This window comes from Chenopodium album, chromosome 19, assembly GCF_948465745.1.
Source record: "Chenopodium album chromosome 19, dcCheAlbu1.1, whole genome shotgun sequence".
NCBI lineage: Eukaryota > Viridiplantae > Streptophyta > Magnoliopsida > Caryophyllales > Amaranthaceae > Chenopodium > Chenopodium album.
The window spans coordinates 41,314,571-41,338,703 of record NC_137852.1 but is presented as its reverse complement, the minus strand read 5'-3'; the positions used below and the strand labels follow the sequence as shown (position 1 = coordinate 41,338,703).

Sequence of the window (24,133 nt, the reverse complement as noted above, 5' to 3'; positions counted from 1 at the left end):
TGTTATTGAACATGTTTGCTTCGATTTGTTCTGTTTGGTGTGAGTCGAGTGCTGGAGAAGGGCGGGAGATGTTCATCTCAAAGGGTTGTAAACAGGACATTTTTGAGTTATGTGAGTCGATGTGATGAGGGCTCATGAGCATGTTTGAGTCGAATGGACAGGATGATTGCTGCTGCTGTTGGCGGTGGGGGTGTTGCTGCTGTTGCGAATGATGAGGCGCGTTCTGTATTGGCATAACAAAGGTGTCTGCAGTGTTTGATGTATCTCCAGTAGCAGCCTTAAGCCTGTCTAGTTCTTGTTTAAGCGCGTCATTTAAAGCTGTTTGACAAGGTAACATCCAACATGATTCAGTTGATTATACTAATATGCTTCAGACTATACATATAACATTATTAAATGTAGCTGCAATGTCCTTAATATGCCTAATTCATTACTAGCATAGAATTATGACAGTAAACGGGGGTTACACGTACCATCACGTAGTTGAGCCTGTTGTTCCATTGACTCTAATTGACGTCTGAGATCCATGTTCTCGTTTGTTAAACCAGTTGTATCTCTCTGTAGATGGGAAAACAAAATGCATAAAAATCTGGTTTTAGAAGCAGTCAAAAAAAGCAATTTTGATGAATTATAACACTAGATTTTATCACATTATTTACAGTATAGATGCATCCTAGAACACAACATCTACCACATAGTTTCTGACAAGAGAAAGAATTCTTAGCATGGTTGGTTTTTTCCTAAGCTTGTAATTGACTAGCTATCATCTTTGATGCACGAAAACTCGTACAAAGGGTTATGTTTTTGTAAAGCTCAAGGAGATTCAGGGGAAACAATTTTTATACCAACCTTAAAAAGTGAGAGCTGTACGGAGAGTGCAGTTGCTTCAGTTTGTAAAGATTTGACTCTTTTCTCTAGCTCCTGCATATATCGAGCCTTTCGTTCTTTCGATCGAGCAGCAGACTGCCTATTAGCCAGAATCCTGCACGAAAATTTTCATTTTAAGTCATATATGTTACAACTTACAACTTACAAGTATATGTCTAGTATTCTTGCTAAGAAAATTACAATCACCAAGTACATGAGGGAAATATGTCAAAATTGAGAAATAAGATTGCAAAAAATTTGTTCCAAAAACCTCCTTCATGATCCCCTCCGATCCCCCACCCACATTTCAAAAGGCTCCTTCTTATAAACATCGACGGTCTATATAATTTTAAGAGGGGATAAAAGTCATAAAACAACAAAGTTAAGGGGTCGGTTCTATAATAACTAAAATTTTGTAAGTAACAAGTATATAAACTCAATTAATTGAGGACAATTGACCTCAATTCTTCTAATGTAGATCCTCCCCTGCACACATTATCTTTTTTTCCCCAAGAAAATCAAAATTGTTGATATGTGATAGAGATTAGAGAATATACAATCAACATTAATATAAAAAATAGACATGTACTTTGTTTATACTACCTCCGTTTCTGATTAATTGCAAAAAAGGAGTATAATTTGTGTGACATAAAAAAATTCTTTTGTTACAGATAATAAGAAACGGATGTAGTAGATAAGATTATAATTAGGCAAGAAAAAGAAAAGGGGTAACCTCTTAGCTCGTTTAGGATCAGCAATCCACAATTCAGCCAATTTATGGGGAGACATAGCCTTCTTAGCTTCACAAGAAGCAATCCCAGAATTATTACTATTGCTAATCTTGGTATAATCATTGTTATTTTCATTATCATTGTCATTATTACTCGAAATTCCTGAAAACTCATCGACTAACATGCAATGTCTAAGCTTTTGATTACTATTATTATTATTGTTATTTTGATGATCCTGAGGAGCATTATTGTTATGAGAATTCATGGGATCATTTTGTTTATCGTCGAAATACTCGATTTTCTCCATATCCATATAAGTAGCCAAGAGATCATCAGCCTCATCACCTCCTTCCATGGAACCCCCGAAGCTAATTTCGTCGGGAATTCGTAAAAGGATCTCTGAGTGAACTCTCCGGTGGCCCATTACCACAGAGACTACGCTAGCATTACCATTGACATTGACCTGGACATATTGTTACTATATGTGCCGCGATTATTTTTTATGTTTTTATATTTTTTTAAAAAAATTTGTTTGATCTCTTTTCCTCTCGAAAAATTATTGGTGGTGGTGGTGGTGGTGATGATTGATGACGGGAGGATGCGAATTCTCCCGTCGAAAAAATGGAGAAAGGGAGGAGAGATAGGAAAAGAGAAGGGAGAGGAGAGGAAAGGGACGTTAACATGGAATGTGTGGGCGGAGGAGCGATATTTTTGGAGGGAATTTTTGTGATGAGAGGTTCTTATATGAATGAATGGGAATTTTGCGGAACATAAGCTTCTTCCCTCCAAAATTATGATTTTTTTGTTACTCATATAATTATTATTATTAGTAATTAGTTTCACTATATATAAGTTAATTTTGAAAGAGTAAGAAAAAAAAAAAAAAAAAAGACATTAAAAGACCACTCTCTAAAAGGAAATACCTAATGCAAGTATGCAAGTAGAGATGAGCATAGTCGAATATCCAAACCATTATTGTTATCGGATTAGGTTTTTGATAACCTACAAAAAATGCTATTTATGAACCAAACTTATACAATGTTTTTGATAACCTATAAATTTGGGTATCAAATATTGGATATGGATATGTGATATCTAATTATACAATGTTAGCTTTTAGTTATTATTATGATTTTATTTAGCACTAATTAACTATTTTACAGCATGATCTCGACTATTTGTTCAAATTATAAAGCGATTATGAAACAATGTAGGAGTTTAGGTGTTAGATACATAAATTTGAGTTGATAAAAATGGTAATTATATTTATCGGATCATTCGTGTCAGATAGTGTTTCAGGTCATAATAGCTCACAAGCCTGTGTTGCGAATTTAATCCATGTTCAATTGTTCGTGCCACATATCATGTCATGCTTTTCACTCCAATGTCAACCCCGACCTAGCAAGCATAATGTCATGTGTGCCAAGCTAAACCCATGTTAGGGCATGTTCTCTTACGTTGAAATTCAGTTCAGTTCAGTTCAGTTCAGTTCAGCTAAGTTCAGTTCAGTTCAGTTCAGTTCAGCTCAGTTCAGTTCAGCTCAGTTCAGTTCAGTTCAGTCCAGCTCCTAATTTCCTTCTCTTATAAAATATTCATTTCAGTTCAGTTCAGTTCAGCTGAGTTCAGTTCAGTTCAGTTCAGTTCAGCTAGTTCAGTTCAGTTCAGTTCAGTTCAGTTCAGCTGAGTTCAGTCAATGAGAACGGGCCCTTAGGCCGTGCTATGTTTTAGGTCAGCCTGGCTAGCTCCAACTCTTAACTTCTTGGAGTATGACACAAATACACAATATGCTAGGCCCGGCTTTACTTAGCTATGGACAACAGAAAATTCTCCCTTAACAATGTCTTGTTAACTTTAACTATGCTCTTAAACTTCAAAATTATATATGGTTGCATTATTGCCATTATATATGCAAGCATATAACCCAGTCTTTTCCCTGTTTCTAGGAATTTCCGATTGTGTCTATAATTCATTGGTGCTAATTTATAGTATATATTGACAATAATACAAAGATTCTTAAAGCATGAATGTGGTTTTTCCGCTCTTGGTACTTAGATGACTCATAAAGCAAAGACCAAGATGCCTAATGTTGGGAGTCAATCAAGTACGTATGATATAAATGGCTTTATCCCAATTGTTAGGGTCCAGCACATCCATTGGCTAATAGAGAATAAGCAAATATAAATACAATAATTACATAGTTAAAATAACACCCTTTATAAGTTTTTTTCATATTATAATCGACAATTTGACATAATTATTTTTCTCAAATAAATAACATAGATGACGTAGCAGGATTATTTAACACTACACGTGTTACCTGCTTATATCAGTCTTAACGGGCCATGCCTTTTGAGAGTGTGAAGGAGAGAAGAATAATGAGAAACTCTATCCCGAAGAACCAAAACCGTACCGGTCTTGAATTTGCCTACTAATTAACAAAGAATCACTTTGCTAAAATTTAATTAAGTGATATTCTTAATGCTAATCGTAGTTATCAAGTTAGAATCTCATGACAAGACATTGGGTGCCTTTTTATTACTTGATACGACCCTCCTTGTGATGCCACTTCCACTTTTAGTGGATTAACAAGAAACATATATACCATATAACATCTTCCTAGAAATTACCCCCAAAAATCATACAAGAAAAAAATCTACCAAGTATAATTTTCCCCCCAAGTTTGAAGCAATCTACAAGTGTGAATGAATGAATTGTCTTCTCATGATTTTCCTCATATATCATCCAATTTTCCACAAATACTATTCTCTTCTTTATTTCACTTCATCCAAATTAGATTTGACAATCATATCATTAGTCTCCTACACTACACATATACACACTTTGTCCTATATAAATCATCAAATAGTGTAGAAGTAGCACAAGTGCTAGCAATGGTGTGGCCTCGGCCGCCTCACCGCCACCTCCTCCATGTAGCACCACCACCCACCGCAACCTCACCACATAGCGACGAAGAAGCCCATGTCACAAGAGCTAATTATGTCGGTATAGATGCTAACATGGTAGTCATCCTAGGAGTGTTACTTTTTGCCTTGTTATGTGTTCTAGGGTTAAACTCACTTGTCCGGTGTGCCATCCGTTGTTGCACCGGCCAACCCCACCACCACCACCACCACCACCACAACCGGCAAGAGCTAGGTAACACATACGTGGGGGCGATAAGTCAAGGGCTAAAGAGGAGCACCATAAGGCAAATCCCTACAACAATATATCATATTGCAACAAGTGTTATGTCAACAGATTGCATGATATGTCTAGGGGAGTTTATTGAAGGGGAGAACATAAAAGTGTTACCAAAATGCAAACATGGGTATCATAGTAAATGTATTGATACATGGTTGCTTTCGCACTCGACTTGCCCTACATGCCGGCAATCACTATCGGAATGGACGGCAAGTGATGCCATTGTGGTGCCTATGGAAATTATTGGGAATCGTACGGGTTTTTCGAATCGTGAGGTACGTGGTGTTGAAGATGCTACACAAAGGCATTAGAGAATAAATTGTGTGGTTGTTAGGATGATGATTGATGAATGAGATGAACTAAAGTTGTGTGAAGCATCCATGTCAATGTACCTTTGAAGAACCACCTTTTAAAAAAATGAGATATTTTGTAGATATGTAATTATGTTGTAATATATCACCACTGTACTTTGTATGTGTATGTTCATAATACATGTATATACCATTTATTTTTTTAATGAGACGATACAAAGCTAGTTGCATTCACACATTTATTTCGTTCTTAGTATTAGATCATTTAGATGTACTACGACGTGTACGAGTCTATGACTAGGTGTGGCAAATACATTGTTCGGACTATTGGTTTTGTTGGGTTAATTCGGTTTGGGTCATACATTGGGTGTTTAGTCTTTCAATTCTATTGGTTTTCAATTACGGAGTATATTACTTCTAATGTTAAATTGTTAATCATACTAGATATTTGGGCTGGATCAAAAGGTGAGGCCTTTTCAATTTGGGCCATAATTGGGTCAAGTTTTTGCATGCAGTTTTGAGACTGAATCTGACAATTTTATACAAGTACAATTTATTAGTTTTGTTTATATAATCGTATATAGCCATATAGGTCACTTTTGTTACGTTAAACAGGTATCAACTCTCTACAGTCTACACCATCATATTCATCTCGGATTACTTGCGACTTATCAATTTCTTTCGTGTATTAACCGATACAAGTCAATAATGCCTAAAATGGTGGCTTAAAAGATGACATCAAAACGAAAAGCTTAAGCTTATAGTTGAGGCCCAAGAATATGTTTTATACTCTATCAAAGAGGACACCAAAATGAAAGATCGTGAGAGTTTTGCAAGAGCTATTATTACCAAAGAGCACTTGTATTATTAGTACATGAAACATAATGAATCAAAAGAAATCCCACCAAAACATACATTAGTTTCCACCAGTTGCTAAACAGCACAAAGTTAACAAGGCACAAGTGCACAACATGATCACTAGAGTTTACATCCATTTGTGTTACGTTACATTACATTCATTTGGATAACTCGGCTGAGAGGTTGTTAGCCAAGCATTCTATGGTTGAAGGACTCACTGACCTGCTTCCTCCCAAATACCATTTCTTGATCATCTCCGCGACATTCTTGTTCTCCACTGCTGTCTTCGTTTCCTCTTTCTCATCCGTTGTTATAGTGATCTGACATCAACATATTCCGTATCAACAAAACTTGTAAACCTATCAAAAAATTGGCTAAACCCATATTTTGCCTAAGAAAATCCAATCAACATGACAACATAGACTTGAAATTTTGAACAACCATGAAAATTTAGTTTGAGAATGCACTTCAAATCGAAAATTGAGATTCACATATTGGCATGAAATGATAAAACTGCTCCACCCCCTAAACAAACGTAAATTTGATCCAACCCCGTAAATCCAACACAAGGAAATATAGGCACAAAAAAACACTTCAAACTCGAAAAATTAGTTTGATCATGCGGATTAGTACAGTAAATCAAGCTGAGTGTTTTAGTGAAAGACATATTTCAATATTTGTACCACTCTTTAGCACTTACTAATTGCTACTAACATTACTAATTCGAGCAGTAGGTAAGTAAATAAGAAGTATACCTCAGCAGTGCCTGAAGCAAAGAAGCTGAAAGTAAAGAAAGCGTTTTTCTTAAGGTATCTGGTAGGGAAAAACTCTGCAACCTTCTCAAGTGCAGCTTCCTCCTCTTCTTCGTACTTGTCGATAGCTGCCAATCGATCCCTTACTGCACCCTCCAACTGCGTGCCTAATTGTGAGGCCTTAATCTCCTTGATCACCACCGCCTTAATCACTGCTTCGACAGGTGCTGCAAACAAAACACACATCATCCAAAGAAGCTACATTAGCATTATAATTCTTCAGAACTTCAAATTGTCAAAGTTACAAATCATTTGTTAAAGACAGTTTGTTCTGCTAGTCTGCTACTATTTGTGCATGTATTTTTACCTGCGGTAAGAGCATCAAAGAAATCATCATCCTCGGCGAGTTCTTTTCCTGATTTACCCTTCCATTTCTGCAAGTGTTGTACCACTTCTTTCTCCATGTACACTCCAATTGCTGTGAACTTTATTTGCAGAAAGTGGATTTCTAGTTCTGTGCACCCTGTTGTGTCCAAAACAGATTGTTCATATTTGCTTAGATACTGATGCAAAACAGAATCAGATCATCTTAACAGATTGATAATATAATGCAACTAATTAGTGATGTGTAATTAGGCTGCACAACTAGGTGCACCTTCAGTCCCCTGGCTCTCGGCCCGGGTTCGATGAATTTCTTCTAACTAATGTACACTTTGGGCTTACCATAACATTGCAATTAGTTAAGTAGTAAACATCTAGGAAATAATTTGATTTTCTTCAATTATATGTTCAATGATGATACAATCAAGCTTGATTACAAAAAGAAAAGCTTGATTAAATAGAATCACTTACCATAACCTAATAAAGGTAGTGATTTTGTCAATGTGAGTTCAGGAGCAAAAGCAATATCATCAACCATTACATCGTTTCCCACTGCATCATTAGTAAAAACCAAATTAGTGATCAAATTAAAAATAGGGTTTGATGTTAATATAAGCAATTGCAAGTTCTAGCCTTCTAGGTGCTTGGTTGGTGCCATATTGTTAAGGACACTTTGCTTACACTAGTCACTTTTTCCCCCTTCTCATCCACATAACTACATACTCGTATAAAGAATTTTAGTCTTAACGTACCAACTAATTCGAATTTTAGAAAGTCACAAAAGATAATGATCTAGAAAAGACTTGATCCAAATTCTGTACATACTACCCAAAACAAAATTACTATTACTATATCATTTAAGCAATTAAGGTAGCTAACATGATATGTCACCTATATTTGTTTTTTGTCGATCAAATGTCAATTTGGGTAGGGTATGGTGACTATCTCTTGAGCGTTGATTGGTATAATTAATTAATGATTGATTTAGCTTAAAATTCTTTTTCTTTTTTTTTTTACTTTTTAGTAGTATGCAATTATGCAACCATGTGACAAATTTTTGCGTTGATTGGTATAATTAATTAATAACTGATTTAGCTTAAAATTCTTTTTTGTAACTTGTTATATGCAAGTATGCAACCCTAAGATCAAATGCAACTACTGTGAAAAAATACATTGAAATAAAGTCATACGACATCGACATCCTATACAATGACCAACTAACAATTTTACATGTCATATAGCTTAAGAAAAAGAAGAATAAAAATATCATAGATGATGAACAAGTTATACATGTGGGCATGCATACATACATATATAGTCTTAATCACATCATTATTCATAAACATCAATGAAAACAACTTAATCATACACAAATCTAATAAATTAGAGAGAAAAAAAAAAAGGAAAAAACTACTTACTGATAATAGTAGGATAATTAAGAAGAACTTCCAAAGCAGAGCTAATAGATGATAGAGAAAACAGAGGAAATAAGTGTAGTGCAAAGTGTATGAATGTTAGAAATTAAAATTAGTTGAGTTATAAATAAAAGTATACAATTCAAGGGTAGCTAACAATCAAAGGAAAAGTGGGTAGGTAAAGCTTAAGAGAGGTTGCTCTATTCTCTACGTTCTCAATTTCTAGTCAATAAATTTGTGTACCTATTTTTATAATTGCCCTTCTTTCTTGGTCTAGGTGGGACCCACCGCCCGCCGAGCTCTATTTTAAGCTCCATAAATCGCCCTCCTTTAATGACATTTTTATGGGGTCCATGTGTAACGGAAAATATAAAGATAATTTTTTTCATGAGTTAGGTGCACTTCATATTACTCCCTCTGTTTCATATTAAACATAATACTGGAGTGTTCACAAAGTTTAAGAAAATTTATTAAATATGATCCAAAACAGAATTAATAAAAAAAGTACAGTAGTATAAGTGAGATTAGTAGGAAAGAGAAATAATAAAATATTGTAAAAGTAGGGTTAGTGTAGAGAAATTATAAATTAATTGTGGATCATTTCCAAATATGTTTTGTTGCAATTAATATAAAACCGATGTAAAAGGAAAGTATTGCGATTAATACGAAATGGAGAGAGTATAATAGTATATGTTTTTTTTAATTGTCCTATTTTGACAAGTACACTTGTTAATGTGAAAGTTTGATTAATTATTTCTTTATTTATCAATAACTATAAATTATAAAAAAAAAAAAAAATTGATATTTGGATACTATGCATTGAGATGATTTTAACAATCACTCACAGGATTGTTTTATCTTATTTTTAAAGCATAATCATTGGTTAAAATGGTGCATGTGAATAATGTCGAAGTCAGGGCTTGTTCTCATTGACTGAACTCAGCTAAACTGAACTGAACTGAGCTGAACTGCACTGAAATGAATATTTTATAAGAGAAAGAAATTAGGAGCTGAATGAACTAAACTGAACTGAGCTGAACTGAACTGAACTGAACTTAACTTAACTTAACTTAACTAAACTAAACTAAACTGAACTGAACTGAATTTCAACGTAAGAGAACAGGCCCCCAAACCCTCTTATTGTTTATTATAATCTTGTTAATAATATTTTTAATGGTAAGGAGAACTCTGACTAGACTTTATTAACCCCTGTAGTTTTTTTGTCCAAAATCTCTACCCCCAGCATCATCACTTGGTAGAATTCGAATTCCAGATTCTAGAGGGTCTAAAGTAAGAAACTTAGACCCTGTAGATATAGAACATGCGTACAAGCTTTAAAACATCTCTCTTATGAAGATTTAGGCTAACAATAAAGTCCAAATGCTTTTACAAGTTGATCACTTATTAATTGCCATTCAACCTTGAAACTTGAAAGAAAATTAAATTAGACTTCAATATCATCATCTTTTTAAAGAACAGTGCAAGTGTGTAACCCTACATATATACGGAGTATGTCAAAATCATTTATGTTTCGTTTGTTATAGCTATAAAAAAAAAAAAAAAAAAATTGTGTTTATCTTACGTATTTCTTCTTACGTACAACATATGAACATGTAGGATGCAGAATATAAGATAGTGTAAAATTAACCCTTACAACAAAATACACATTTATATTTCTATTTAAAAATTATACTTCAATTTGGACTTCTATTTAAAAATTATACTTCAATTTGGACTTAAGTAAAACATAACAGTCAAAGTCTCATTAATGGACTAGAAAATTGGAGCTGTCCGACTTGAATGATTCAGAAAATGTGTTTCCATAAAATATATATTTTTTTTTTTTTGACGAGTCCATAAAATGTAATTGACTATACAATACAAGTACTATTTTATTGAATATTATTAGCATGATAGCATCCATATTTGAAGCTTGTATGCATAATTAAGGTTTTTTTTTTCTTTTTCTTTTTTTTGGTGAAGATACATACGCAGTAATTAAGTCAAGATACATAGTTGAATATTACCTAACAAGCTGAATAGTAAAAGCATTGGTGTATTTTTCAACTACCTTTCAAGATAATTTGAAGATTGAAGACAATGTAATTAACCCATGTATGTGAGCCACTGAGCCCCAATAATCAATATCCACCGTTGACTTTTAATATTTAATTGGGGAATAGCCACCGTTGATCTTACCTAACTTTTTAGCCATTAGTTTAACAAAATGTGAAACTTTAAATATGGATTTAGAAAGATGAAAATAGAAGAGTTTTAATGAGTCAACAAGGATCCTTTTTTTTAATGAGTCAAGCAATTTGTCATGCCTGTTAGTGGACCTATAAATATTCTCATCCTAGGTAATATCCCTAGAATATTTTCTCCTAGGTTTAGGATATATTTTGTATAAGATTATTACCTAATACGATTAGGTTTTTTATTGTAACCTATAAATATTGATCAATGGAAATCACTCTAATTAAAGAGTTTATATTATCTGACATGGTATTATAGCTTAGGTTAGATCTTGGGATTGTTTAGATCTAAAATTTTCTCTTCCCCTGCCGGTGGGTTAGAAAATTAAACCCACCGGCGGAATTCACAAACAATTACACAAAATACATTTTTTTTCGCTTCCGCAATTTAAGTATGGGGTACGATGGTTTACCATCACCGGAAACCCCTCTTGTGCTCCAACTTCCCACCGCACGGGAGCTTTGTGCACCACCTCTATATCTTGGTTCTCCACTTAATACACCACCTAGCTCACTCATAGTCCTCATTCTTTAACCTAATCTGTGAGTGACTTGCAATCTTGCATAGGTATCACTAGTGTGAGATGAACTAGACCCACAAGATGAACCACCCTTCATTTTTAAATATTTTTTTTTCCATCTTGACGTTATCGGCAGCGGTAGCAGCAAAGGCAGAATCTTCCTCCACCTCCTAATTTATTGTCGTCACACTCCATGCCACCCTTCCAAGCGGAGGTATTTAAACAGTGGTCATCTTTCCTCTTTGGAGTCATGTTCACGTACAATATAAAGAGAGGGGAGTTGTTAGATTATTTTTGCTCAAATTGCCAATAAATTTTGACCTTTTAAATTAATTTTAATTTTCTTACTAATGCATATATACGGTGGGCTTTGTCATTCTCTAAATGCACCCACTACTTTGTATTAGTTTTTGGTGGGATTTATCTCTTCGTGTGGTCATTTTTTTTAATAGGTAGATGTTTTTAAGTGGTTTAGCGGTGGGAATTTAGTATATTCCAAGCAATTTTATTTGCTTTTATTCAATTGTGATTTCCTGCAGCATTAGTGCTCTCTCTTTCGACGGTGGTACGATCTTCTCCTTTTCTCTGAATCTGCAATATGGCCTAAACTCGCAACCCGTGCGCGGCCCTTCAATCTCTACTTGGCCTAGCAGCATTCTTTTCTCTTATGCGTAGATTGTGGCTATTGCTTCTCCTCGTCATCATCGGCACTCTTTGGCTGCTTCTCTTTTGATCGTGGGTTACCATAATATCCTTTACTGTTCGATGCAAGATTCAGATCCAGTTTGAGCATTCAATTTTTCTCCCGCTCCGACTGCGGGACTGTGATAGAGAATATCCCTACCTAAGTTTAGGATATATTTTGTATAAGATTATTACCTAATATAATTAGGTTTCTGATTGTAACCTATAAATATTGATCAATGGAAATCACTCTAATTAAGGAGTTTATATTATCTGACAATGCCTATACGACGAGTGACTCTTCTTTAATTTTTACTTCCATCAAAATTTTAATGTTTAGCTAGGATATCTTGATGATTTGAAAGTAGGCAATTTACTTCAAAGAAAAGGTCACTAGGCACTTAACATGTTACTAAATACTCCATATAATTTTTCTTATTATACATCCCCTTTTTATTATTTACAATAGAGTTACGTCAAGTGTAGGGAATAGGACAAATGGGGAATGTTGGAAAGAACTAGAAAACGATGGGTAGAGCGAGATATATGTATAAACTATGAAGACACGGTGAGTAGGAAAAAACCATAAGTCTTACTCGTATTCTATATAAGTACATGTTATAGTTAATTACTTGCAATTTAAAAAAAAATATTGAACTTTAGATGATCAACAATTAATTATAAAATTGGGGTAGTCAAGAACTGAAGACAGATATATAAAATAAAAAGAGATGATGAAGACTTAAGATATTATTTTTTTTAATTTAGATATTATATAGTACATAGTATTAATATTAGAAATACTAACAATAATAATATGGAAATTTGACTTTTGCTACCTCACAAACATCTCAATTTCAATTTTGCTACCTATCAAAACTTTTACTCCCTCCGTGTTTTTTTAAGTGATACATTTTTCATTTTCGGTCGTGTTTTTTTAAGTGATACATTTCCTTTTTTGGCAAAACAATACATTAAAATATTATATCTCTCTCCTTTCATGGTCCTCACCCAAACCCACTACTACTTTTTTATTATATCTTTCCTCTCACATATATTACTTTTCAATAAACTATTAACCCCACTATCTTTCTTTAACAATTTTTTAATACTCCACTACCCCACTTACCTCTTATTTTATTTAAGTCAACTAAATTGCCTAAAACTATGTGCCAGTCAATATGTATCACTTTAAAAAACACGGAGGGAGTAATATGATTTAGATCATGCTGACATTATGTTGGTAAAACTAAAATTATTGTTGACAAACTAAAGTTATTTTATACTTATTTAAACTTATTATTACTGTCTTACTGATCTTCTATCATAAATGTTCTTTAACGTTACTATTTTCATTTCTTGAAACTTATTTTTATTAAACTGGAATTATTTCTCGTTCAAAAAACAATTTAACTGAAATTATTTTTATTAATTACTTCCCCAATAATATGGCTTCCACTCTATCTCGATTCTAATTGGGCTAAAGTTGGGCCAAATGATTGGGCCGTCAACAATTCAACATAGTCGGCGCAAATAACTTTTTAAGGATATTAATTTACCACGAGAAAAAGAAACTTCGACGCAAGCAAAAGGCCGCGTATAAGCTACAACTAACGTATGGCTCAACCTCATTCAATCTCACCATATGTTTACGCGCGCTTAACATACAACCACCACGTGCCCTCCTCAACCAACCAATCACTCATCCTACGTGGCACTTATTATTTCACCCCTTTTTCCTCTCTCCTGCCACGCTGTCATTAATTATTCCCTTACTTTCCTACGTGGCAATTTTAATTTCATGACGTGGCAATTCTGGCACACAAAAAACTCGCGCCTTGCAACAATCCCACCTTCCTTCAAACTCCTTCCTTCCAAAATAAATTCAGATCTATTTATTTATTTTATCTTCGAAAATATAAACCCAGGAATTTTCTCTCTCCTCAAATTCTAACCCAAATCAAAAATCTAACATTCACCCTCTTTATATTTCTTGATTTTAACCCTACCCATCTCATCAATTTCCGACTTTGATTTTATTCTTGCTGATTTTGAATTTTTCTGGTGATTGTTTTCTGGGTATTTTCTTGAAATTTTCTGGGATTTTTGTTTTTGATTTTTGAATTTATCGGAGTTGTTTGGGAAGATGGCGTGTTTGGGTCTCCATTCAGCAGGAGAAATAACGATTCGGGGGCACAGAGTTGGAGACTGGGTCAACAAGTTACCGAATAATCATACTCTGAACAACAATCAATTTCGGGTTTCGAGCACGACACGATACGACACGACACGAAAGATTAAGACAATGACAGCGAAGTGTGCAACGGTGGCTTTGACGGCGGTGGAGGTGGCAAGAGGGAAAGAAAGTGGGTCCCACATGAGAGGTGGTGAGCCGGAGAAATTTGACCGTTGGATTAGAGAATCAGTGGGTGAGATTGTAAAGAATCTACGAGAAGCGCCCTTGTTCGTACACGTGTACGGTGGAGGAGGACCCGAGAGTAGGCTAAAAACAGAGAAAGCGGTTGCAGAGAATTGGAGTGAGTTGAAGGGTAAATGGGTAAAAGGGGAGGAGCCCTCTCCTGAAGGGATCATACTTGTGGAAGAGTTAAAAGAGGACGATATGGGTATTTTCGAAGAAGTCGAGGGGCAAAACGGGGATTGCGAAAAGGCGTGGGGAGTGTTGATACAAGGCAAAGGGGAGGATGGGGGTGTTGCTTGTTACTTGTTGAAGACTAGTAGAGTTGGGTGCGGTAACTTGGGGGTGTTTTGCACACATTATTGTTTGGTCAAGGTTCAAAGTTTTAGGGAAACGGCTCGGTCACAACTTACGAGTTGTTGGTTGGTATAGTGTCGATCATTATTAGTATAGTATGGGCGATGATGGATTTCTTGGAATTGAACTGTGAAAATTATGATAATGTTCAAGAGATTTGGTTGTTTAAGATGTACAAAACAATTTATAATATAGTTTATGATTTTAGAACAATTTGATTAGTTGTTGCTTGATTCACTCTATTATTGTACAAAAGATTTGATTTAGTTTGATGATTGAAGCAATGCGATTCTACAATTTGCACAGAATTATTATCAACTTGATTGTGAATTGTTTATTTCTCTATGGAATTTCTTGGTCGATGAAACTCGGATTCTTGCCTACTTGTGTGGTTTACCTAAAATCGGGTATCATTCACATACACCACATGTGAAAAGTACGTACACGTAATATGTTGAATAGATATTTTGTTACACTATTTAATAGTGCGCAATAACTATTATGACCACATTTTTTTTGTTGAGAAATAATGCATTTGAAATTAAATACTCTGTATTATGAATTATGACCGTATTTTTTATGTTGTAGTACTACGAAGTAGTATAGAGTATTGCTTAAGAAAGTTCTTCTCGTAGAGTCACATAGACACATAGTCACATAGTCACATGGGAGGAAAAGAAACCCATGCAAAGCTTAATTCATTATACATTCATACTTGAAGAAACTAGGTAACATAAATATATTCTTTGATAAATATATTCAACAAAGTACATAAAAAACTATTCATGTGATATCTAAAAATATTGATGCCAAATTCTCTATGTATAGATTTGAAAATAAACTCTTATATTCACTAATCGCAATTTTTGAGAGTAAAAAATAGCTCAATGGTTAGAGTTTTCCACCCGTTGTAGGAAATCCTGAGATTGATTTTCACCCCGCCCTTTTGGCTCTTTAAAAAAAATCGCAATTTACATTTAATTTATTTTATAATGAGTGGCTGATATTGATGTATGTTCAACTCCATAGGCCATAAGAGGTATTCTATATACAGCTAGTCAACTATACATTATTATTATGGGTATGTTAATATTTCTTATAAATTATCTTCATTGGTAGTGTCAATAGTTATTAAAAAATACTTGTATGTAATTCGTGTATGTTTAACAAATGTAATAATAGATAGTTAAAACAAAAAGTCTCAAAGTTATGGCTTTGATTACAAGCGGATACATGGTACTCGAATTGTAATTGCAGGAATAATGCTTGGATGACAAGTCCATGATTAATTTTCAAGATAACTCCAACAGATAATGTTGCTTTACCTATGTTTGTTTAGCTCAGGCAAAATCTTAAGGGAGCCTCTTCCAAGAAAATAAAAAGAAGTTATTGACTTGAGAGAATATAATAAAGAAATCAGTGATAATGTTCTATTCAAAGTCATTGTTGATTTGGAGAAGATACCCGAATGTAAAAGAGAAAAGTGTTGGGATATGACTCGAGAATCAATCGAGGCTTGTCATATAAGCTAATTAAGGGGATGAATTACTTGTGTCAAGCAAGAAAGCATTGGATGGGTCAACTTCAACTAGGCATATCTCTCAAACTACTTGGAGTTTTGAGATGATTTACGGTGGAGGTGTAAGCTTGTTTCAAGAGCTTTCCAGCGATAGGTTATAAGCTTAATTCCAATGAGAAATGAGGAAGTTATAATTGTTTTACTATGAGCTATTATTGCTGACCCGAACAGGGATGCACGTCTGTGCCATATATGGCATGTCTGTGCAGCTGCAGTTCCAGACGAGCAAAAGCTACTGGAATGATTTATCTGGGCTTGTTTGGCATATCCGTGCCTACCTGATGCTCTGTCCTATTTGGGGTTATTTTGTTTATTATCCCGAAATTGAGTGTAGCACAATTAGAGCTAGGGTTCTTGTTCTTGAAACCCTTGTGCTTTAGATTGAAAATTAGTGAGAGATTACTCTTGTAAAGACTAATTGAAATCAATACAAACATTCTCCTTGTTCTTGGGTGGGTTTTATGGTCTTCAAGCAATAGCAAATTAGCAATTGCTTGAAGGATTTTCCCACCTTCCAATTTCTTATCTCCTTTACTACCAAATTTCTTAATTGTTCTTTGCTAATTACTTCATTATCAACCATTTGCTCTAACAAAAAGTGTATAAATATGTATTTACAAGTTAAATTCACCCAAATTCTAGCAAATTCATATGAAAATTTTAAGAAATGTGGGGAGAAAATTAAAGTTTATGTGATGAACTGATGATGATCTTATTGGTGTACATGTTACAATATCATTCCCATAAGATTCCTTGTTATGTCTTTAATTTGCAATTTTCAATAATAGTGCATAGTAATAAATTAATAATGACGATGATAAAAAGATTTAGGTCGAGAAGTAAAGTTAATGGTTCGATGGTACAATTTATTTGGAGAACAAGTTGGGCCAACCAAAATAAAATGTTAGATACTTAATTGCGAGAGAGCCTTAGCATAGTTTCCCAACATGAAAAACATATGGATTGTTTCTCAAAATGGCATATTTGTAAATAAAAGGAATTGTGTGAATTTTTTAATATTTTTTTGTACATTTTTATATTTTGGTTGTTGTTGTTTTTCTTCTTCCTACTCCATCTTCTTCATCCTCCATCTTCTTCGTGGTTTCCTCCACCTCCTCCGATCCATTGAAAGTGGCTCATTAACCACCACTTTCAGCACCATATTTTTGGCGATTTTGCTATTGTATTAAACGAAAATCCTAACCAACAAGAGAGAAAATGGCATGGTTAAGCCCTCCAAGGAAAGGTTGCATCTTCCTCCATTGAAACATTTTACCATCATTGATTTCTCCATTGAATTTTTGCGGTTTTCCATTGGAGGGTTTTGTTTTTGCTTGAAGATACAGTTTTTTTTAGACAAAATTACAACATTAACCTAACTTACTGATAAAAATGATGAATTTACCCCTTTGAAATATGTAAAATGGTTCTCAATTTGAGAAACTTGTATTTTTGGATTAATTGTACATTTCGTGATAGTGTACACCGACATATTAATATTTTTTTCTCTACTTGTGATATTTATGATAAATTAAGGAGCCAAAAACATCCAACACCGCAAGTTTTTGAATTCCATTTATTACAAAAAAAAGACATTTTATGCTAAATATGATAAATTCTTTGCCTTAACTCATAAAAATATATTGGATCCTACTCATCCTAGCTAGCTATTATTTTTCTACCATTATTATTGTTATATGTCTTACTTTTTTAGAATTTTGTTTTTCTAAAAACCTCCACATGCATGCTTTTTATATTCATTTACTAGAATTTTTTTGGATTTTTTTAGTTACATAGCCCTATTCATATTTTTTCTAGCTACTATGAGCCGAGTTGAACCGAAGTGAAGTAGAAAAATGAACAAATAACCATATATTTAGCAATCACTCAATAAATCTCTTAATCGTCTGGAACTCTGAGGTACTTGAGCCTCAAGGACTAGCGTCAAAACCGCCAAAATTCTCAAAAGGTCATTAGGTTGGGGTTTTTAGGATCTAAATATAAGGGTGTAGTGTGAAGAAGGTGAGTAATGGGATTCAAACAAAGGTTGTAAAACCTGGAATTGGTTCTTAATGTTATCAATATTTTTTACACAAGTATTAGATATTAAGGGTGGTAGTGTGAAGAAGGTGAGTAATGGGATTCAAACAAAGGTTGTAAGACCTGAAATTGGTTCTTAATGTTATCAATATTTTTTACACAAGTATTAGATATTAAATTATACGGAGTACTACGTATTAGATATTGAATATTTTTATATCAAATGCTAATCTTTTTAATATATATATAAAAAAATCTCAAAATCTGATTTGAAAAAGTCAAAATCTAATACGGAGTACAAGAGTATCAAATTTTGATATCAAAAATCAAAATCTGATAATAAAAAAGTCAAAATTTAATTTAATACTCCGTGTTAAAAAGTCAAAATATGATATAATCATATAATTGTATAATGGGCTCAACGGGAGTCCAATCTTACACAATACTACAAGTACAATACCTTCGCAAAAATTAACAAAATCAATCACAAACTCTTTCAAAGAACTTAATTAAGTTTTTTTAGTGACTAACTAATTAATTAATAAATTATAATGTTGTCCAAAAAATTGGGGGGAGGGACAACCGAGGGAGAAATAATGAGTAATGACCAATTACCCTCCAATTGATTTGAATTTGAAATAAATTTTGCACATTATTTTGTCCAACCCTCTTTCATTTCTGCGGGAATTAGCCCTTTTATGAGAGAGAAAATACACATGACTTCCTAACAATTGGAGGCGGCAGTAGTAAGTACACTAATCTCACCGCGCTTCACTTGAATTCAAAATCCATTTCTATTTTCAATTCAATTTTCTACTCTTTTTAAATTTATTAAATCCCCAATTTATGATTTTCTTCAATTAAAAATATAAAATCCCTAAAGGTTCTCTTGTTTATACTTCAAAACCCTCAAGAACAAACAAACCCTAATACCCGCGCTTCCCCAATCTCAATTTTCATCTCAACCCCACTTCATTTCTGAGTTTTTCTCGAAATTATCAACTACCCATCAAAGTTTGAAGAGTTTTCTACCAACCCTTTTCAGCAATTTCAGATTTGTGTGATTTTTGATCTGGGGTTGTTTCTTGATTTTTGGTTGATTTTGTTCGAATTGGGGATTTGGGTTTTGTTCAAAGAGGTCAATTTTGTGGTGTGAGTTGGTAATGGGAGATGAAATGTGTTCTCATGGTGCTTCTAAGGCATCTGGGAAGATCCCACAATCTGATTCTAAGGTTAGGATTTTGACTTTGTTTTTGAGAAAGAAGTTGTTTTTTTTGTTGGTGTGATTTATGCGTTTGAAAATTTTGACTTGTTTTTGTGGATTTTGTATTTGAAGGTGGTGGTGGGCGCCAAGCGGCGAGGCGAAGAGTTGGAGGATGATTCTCATGTTAGTCGGAAGCAGATTAAAACGGGGGATTTTCAATCGGAAGGTATAATGATCGGTTTGCCTTTGAAAGTTTCGAAATTTTGGTGTTGGTTTGCTTTGTATAGATGTTGTTGGCTAGCTTTACTTGATCTGAATTGCTTTTAGGTTGGCAGGCTTGCTTTGATCGTTATTATATAGTGGAATTCTTATCTACATTATCATATTAAGAATTGTAAACCCTCTTTAATTGTTTGCAAAGTAGGTATTGAATAAATGATGATGAGTAATTTTTCTATAATTTTGCGCTCTAAATGTGTCAAAAATGATGTGGTTCAACATGTTGGTATATGCAATTCATGGTGTAGGTAATTTTTTTAATTAACTAAGAATTTACTGTTATATGGCAATGATGATGTACTATGTATATCGCGTAAGATTAAGTATGATACTTCGAGCAGTTATTGTGCTTTCGTTTTGATGTATTAAACTATTAACAATGAAAATCCTCATTTGGCCTTGTTTCAGAACTGCATTTTTAAAAATAGTGCATCTATTTTATTATAACCGCTTGAGTCAAATTAATGAGGTCTTTTGCCACAGGAATTGATACTCATGAACCTGAAAGCTCTAAAATTGATGAAACTGAAGAACACATGGACATTGTAGAGACCCAGAGCTCGCAAGTTCTTGACAAGAATGCCATTGAAAATGCAGATACAAGACAATTAGGAGGATTGACAAAATCAACACATTTGGTTGACCATAATGATTCTATGCCACTGGATCTCAATACTGAAATGTGCACTGATGAAAATTCCGGTTATAATGTTGCTGTTGTGTCTTTAGAAGGTCCCAAAAAGCATTCCTCAAGTGCAAAAGGCAAAGCAATCCTTGAGCATAATCGTATGCCTTTGGGTGGCAATTGCTTGGATCTTAATGCTGAGGACGTTGCTAGCTCAGCTAATCATGAACCTTTTAACACCCATAAATCTCAAAATAACCAGCAAACGAGGGACACTTCTGATAGTGGGAAAACTACAGGTCGCTTGGAGGATAAAGATGCTCTAAGAAAGTGGAAAGAGATGAAGAAAAATGGTTTTATGTCATCTTCTTATGGCTATGGAGGCATACCAGCAGCGCCTAAGCAGCGCGGAAGAAAGAGCAAAAATGAGGTGCTCAAGCAGAAGATGGAACAAGCAAAGAAAGAACAAGTTGATAGGTTTACGAAGATTGCTGCTCCTAGTGGATTGCTAAATGGATTGAACCCTGGGATTATTAACCATGTGAGGAATAGTAAGCAGGTGCATTCAATAATTCAGTCACTTGTGAAATCTGAGAAACGGGCAAATCGTAGACAAGCAAATGAGGTGAGAGCTGAGAGTAGAGGGCCATCTGAAAGAAGCACGGAACAAGATAATGTAAACTTTTCTGGGGTTCATGGATCTGGTCTCTCTTATGTAGTTTCATCTCTCGGTTCTATGCCAGAAAGCAATTCAATCCGTGAGAACCATTTTCCGCAACATAGTTCTGCCTTATATAGTTCAGAAGATAGGAGTGGATACAGGGATTCAGCCACAGAGGAGAGGAGGTCTTATCCAAACATATCTTTATTTTCAAACTCCAAGAATTATATTGAGGATGATATACTTGCTCTAAAGTTGGCATCTTCAACTAAAGCCTCAGAAAGTACTAGCTGTCTTTCAAATGAGGAATCAGCAAATGGTAGCAGTGTTGACACTCTTTCTGTGAAAGGTGAGTTCTTAACCATATTTTGGCTTTTTTTTTGCTTTAAGTGCTCATTGTTGCAGCGTTTATTGAATGCATTTAAGGTGAAGCACATAACTCGACAGTGTGTTATTTTAACTTTTGTTCCTGTTTTGATTCTTTGAAGTCAAAGGTTATTGGCTATGTTATAAAGGTATCCTCTGGATGACCATTTAACACTTTTTAATTTCCTTTGCTCAGCTGCTACAGTAGCTTCCCAATGGCTACAACTTCTACATCAGGACATAAAAGGGCGTCTTGCGGGTGAGTTTGCATTCATTGACCGCTTTACATGTGAGCTTTCATTATTAATGATGAGTGGATTATTTAAATGGGCTGGTGTAATTATGGTTCTGTTGCAGCTTTGCGACGTAGTAAGAAGAGAGTACGTGCTGTTATTACAACTGAGCTGCCTTTCCTCTTGTCAAAAGAATTCCCTCCCAACCAGGGAAATGATCCTAGTGTTTTGAAGGATTCTGCTTCTGGTAACCCTAATAAGGCCACAGCTGAATTGCATCAGTCGCACTGGAGTAAGTTGTTCAATCAGATGGATAGCTCTCTTTCCGAAGAAGAGAAACAGCTGGTAAGTTAAGAGGAAGTTGGTAATTTAGTATTACAATTTGAGCACTTTGTATATACTCCTTAAAAGTCATTTGCTAATATGTTACTTAGATGAAAGCAACTAAAATTACCCTTCTTTCACCTGTGGTAGGAATGCTGGCTGAATCAAGTAAATGAAATGATGCTTCACTGTGATCAAGGCCTGCAACATGTACATTGGAACGCTATATTTGAGATGCAGCATATGGGAATTGTAGATAACAATTTAAGGTAGAGCTTTAGTCCTTTTCACTAATGCTTTAATGAGAGTATATGTTCATTTCATTATGCTAACCATCTGATTTCTGCTTAGTTTTTGATTAAACTGATTTAGCATGTGAAGATGTGATTGCTTATTATTACTTGATAACTTCCTATGCCACTGATGCGTGCTTTGGTTCTTATATGTATTCGATCTGCAAAAACTGTTTGCTCTATTCTACTAGAAAATTTTACCATGGTTGCTATTGATAATTGGCTCTATTATGATTTCTGGCTACATAATTCATCAGTGATATATGGGAAGCATAGAATTGTAGGCATGAGTGTAAGAGCTTGCTTGGCATATCTAAGGAAGTGTTTTTATAGACCTTAGGAGAATTGTAGGCATAAATATATATGTAGAAAAAGAAGATTTGTACTTAAAAAAAAAAAGGGTTTTATTTGGGGTGTGAATGATGTGTGCTTGCAATCACATGGCTTAAGGAAATTTATTACTCCATGCATAGTGGGGTGATGTTTGGTTGTATATTTGAATGTGAAGCTTATAGCATGTAAATTCTATTTCCTCTCCTTGAGTCCTTGTCTTAGTTCTTTTTTTCTAAACCTCGTGTTTCACACCAATGTTTGTCTTAGTTGATTTTTGACAGAGGTTAAAGAAGTAGAGAAGAGCTTATAGAAGGGTTTTTGATGGAAAACTAATATCAAGGATAACCAATTTAATCAATTGCATTAACAAAATGAGGACTGATGTTGTGAACTAATGATTTTTTAAAAATGGTTTTTTTTGACTAAAGCTTGTTAGAAGCTGCGTTTCTTTAGCTTTGCAAAATTATTTGGATATGATGATTTTTAAAGTTGACTTGTGTCCATCAACCAATGGTCAGATTTATAAATCTATTAAGGTATGCCTTTTCTTCTTTTGACTACAGATCAAAGATTAATGATCCAGAGAAAGATCTGTCCGTGAGAGCTGCTGCAGCTTCTATATACTCGACATGCAATTTTCTATCTTCAAGGGAAAACGTCAGCTGCTGCTGATCATTCCTCACAACATCTCTAAATCCCTTGTTTTCAATTATAGTACTCTTTTTTCCCCCCTCCCTTTTTCTCTCATAGTTCGAGGAGATCCTCTGATCTCCATGTGCATTTACCGATTTCACCTTGTTCCCGGGCGGAATATTGATCTGTCTGAGCTTGTTTCATGTAGAATTAGCTGGTGACTTTACCCATGTATCCATTCAATTTTCTTAGATGTTAGGTGTAGAAACTGATAGTTGGATATTCATGTCAGTGGTTAGGAGAAGTTTTTCTTTACCCTTTTACTGCTACTCGATGCTACTCGTAGAAAGTAGCTAAGCCATTGAGCTTTATTGTATTTAGAGGAATGAATAATTCTGTTTCAGATCTGATTTTTGTCTGCTTGGCTGTTGCTGAATCAATTGATCTTAACATGGCAAATACAATAAATTCTGCATGACCAGAGAGAAATGACCAAAATAAGAGCCCTAGTTTATACCTGGAAGCCTGGATCTCTGATGTTTTAATTTTCGAGCTTGCTATGTTGATAAAATATTACACCCTACAATACCTCATTGGAATACAAGCGGGATCTGTTCTATACTTCTATATTAAGTAGCAGCAGGCTGTACTAGCATTCAGGCCGGTATAAACCTGCTTGGGGTGTGGTCTATCGTAAGGCCTTTGGTAGGCTGTGTGTCGTGAATTGGCAGCATTTTGTGAAGGCCTGTGATTACACTCATGACACTACCAGCATTAGATTTGGACAAAATTGTCAACTAGATAGGCTCGTTCA

At 34.5% G+C, this 24,133-nt stretch overlaps 4 protein-coding genes across 4 annotated transcripts; 3 read left to right on the top strand and 1 right to left on the bottom strand.

The window, feature by feature from the left end:
• The first annotated feature begins 4,489 nt into the window (after positions 1–4,489).
• On the top strand, positions 4,490–5,110 carry LOC145594397 (RING-H2 finger protein ATL78-like). Its single transcript, XM_081650708.1, has one exon. The coding sequence runs from the start codon at positions 4,490–4,492 to the stop codon at positions 5,108–5,110; it is 621 nt and encodes a 206-aa protein (XP_081506834.1).
• Positions 5,111–5,938: 828 nt separating this feature from the next.
• LOC145595660 (chalcone isomerase-like protein 2) lies at positions 5,939–8,664 on the bottom strand. Its single transcript, XM_081652079.1, has 5 exons — positions 8,520–8,664; positions 7,573–7,653; positions 7,088–7,243; positions 6,724–6,947; positions 5,939–6,288 (listed from the first exon to the last, which is right to left on the bottom strand). Coding segments are annotated over exons 1-5 (624 nt in total). The 5' UTR covers positions 8,521–8,664; the 3' UTR covers positions 5,939–6,126.
• Positions 8,665–13,883: 5,219 nt separating this feature from the next.
• Positions 13,884–14,970, top strand: LOC145595658 (uncharacterized). The gene has a single exon (XM_081652076.1). It carries the CDS (start codon positions 14,123–14,125, stop codon positions 14,822–14,824), a length of 702 nt encoding a protein of 233 aa, XP_081508202.1. The 5' UTR covers positions 13,884–14,122; the 3' UTR covers positions 14,825–14,970.
• Positions 14,971–19,055: 4,085 nt separating this feature from the next.
• Positions 19,056–23,724, top strand: LOC145595657 (uncharacterized). Its single transcript, XM_081652075.1, has 7 exons — positions 19,056–19,600; positions 19,705–19,798; positions 20,335–21,486; positions 21,700–21,762; positions 21,861–22,081; positions 22,211–22,329; positions 23,250–23,724. Exons 1-7 carry the CDS (start codon positions 19,532–19,534, stop codon positions 23,356–23,358), a joined length of 1,827 nt encoding a protein of 608 aa, XP_081508201.1. The 5' UTR covers positions 19,056–19,531; the 3' UTR covers positions 23,359–23,724.
• The last annotated feature ends 409 nt before the right edge of the window (positions 23,725–24,133 follow it).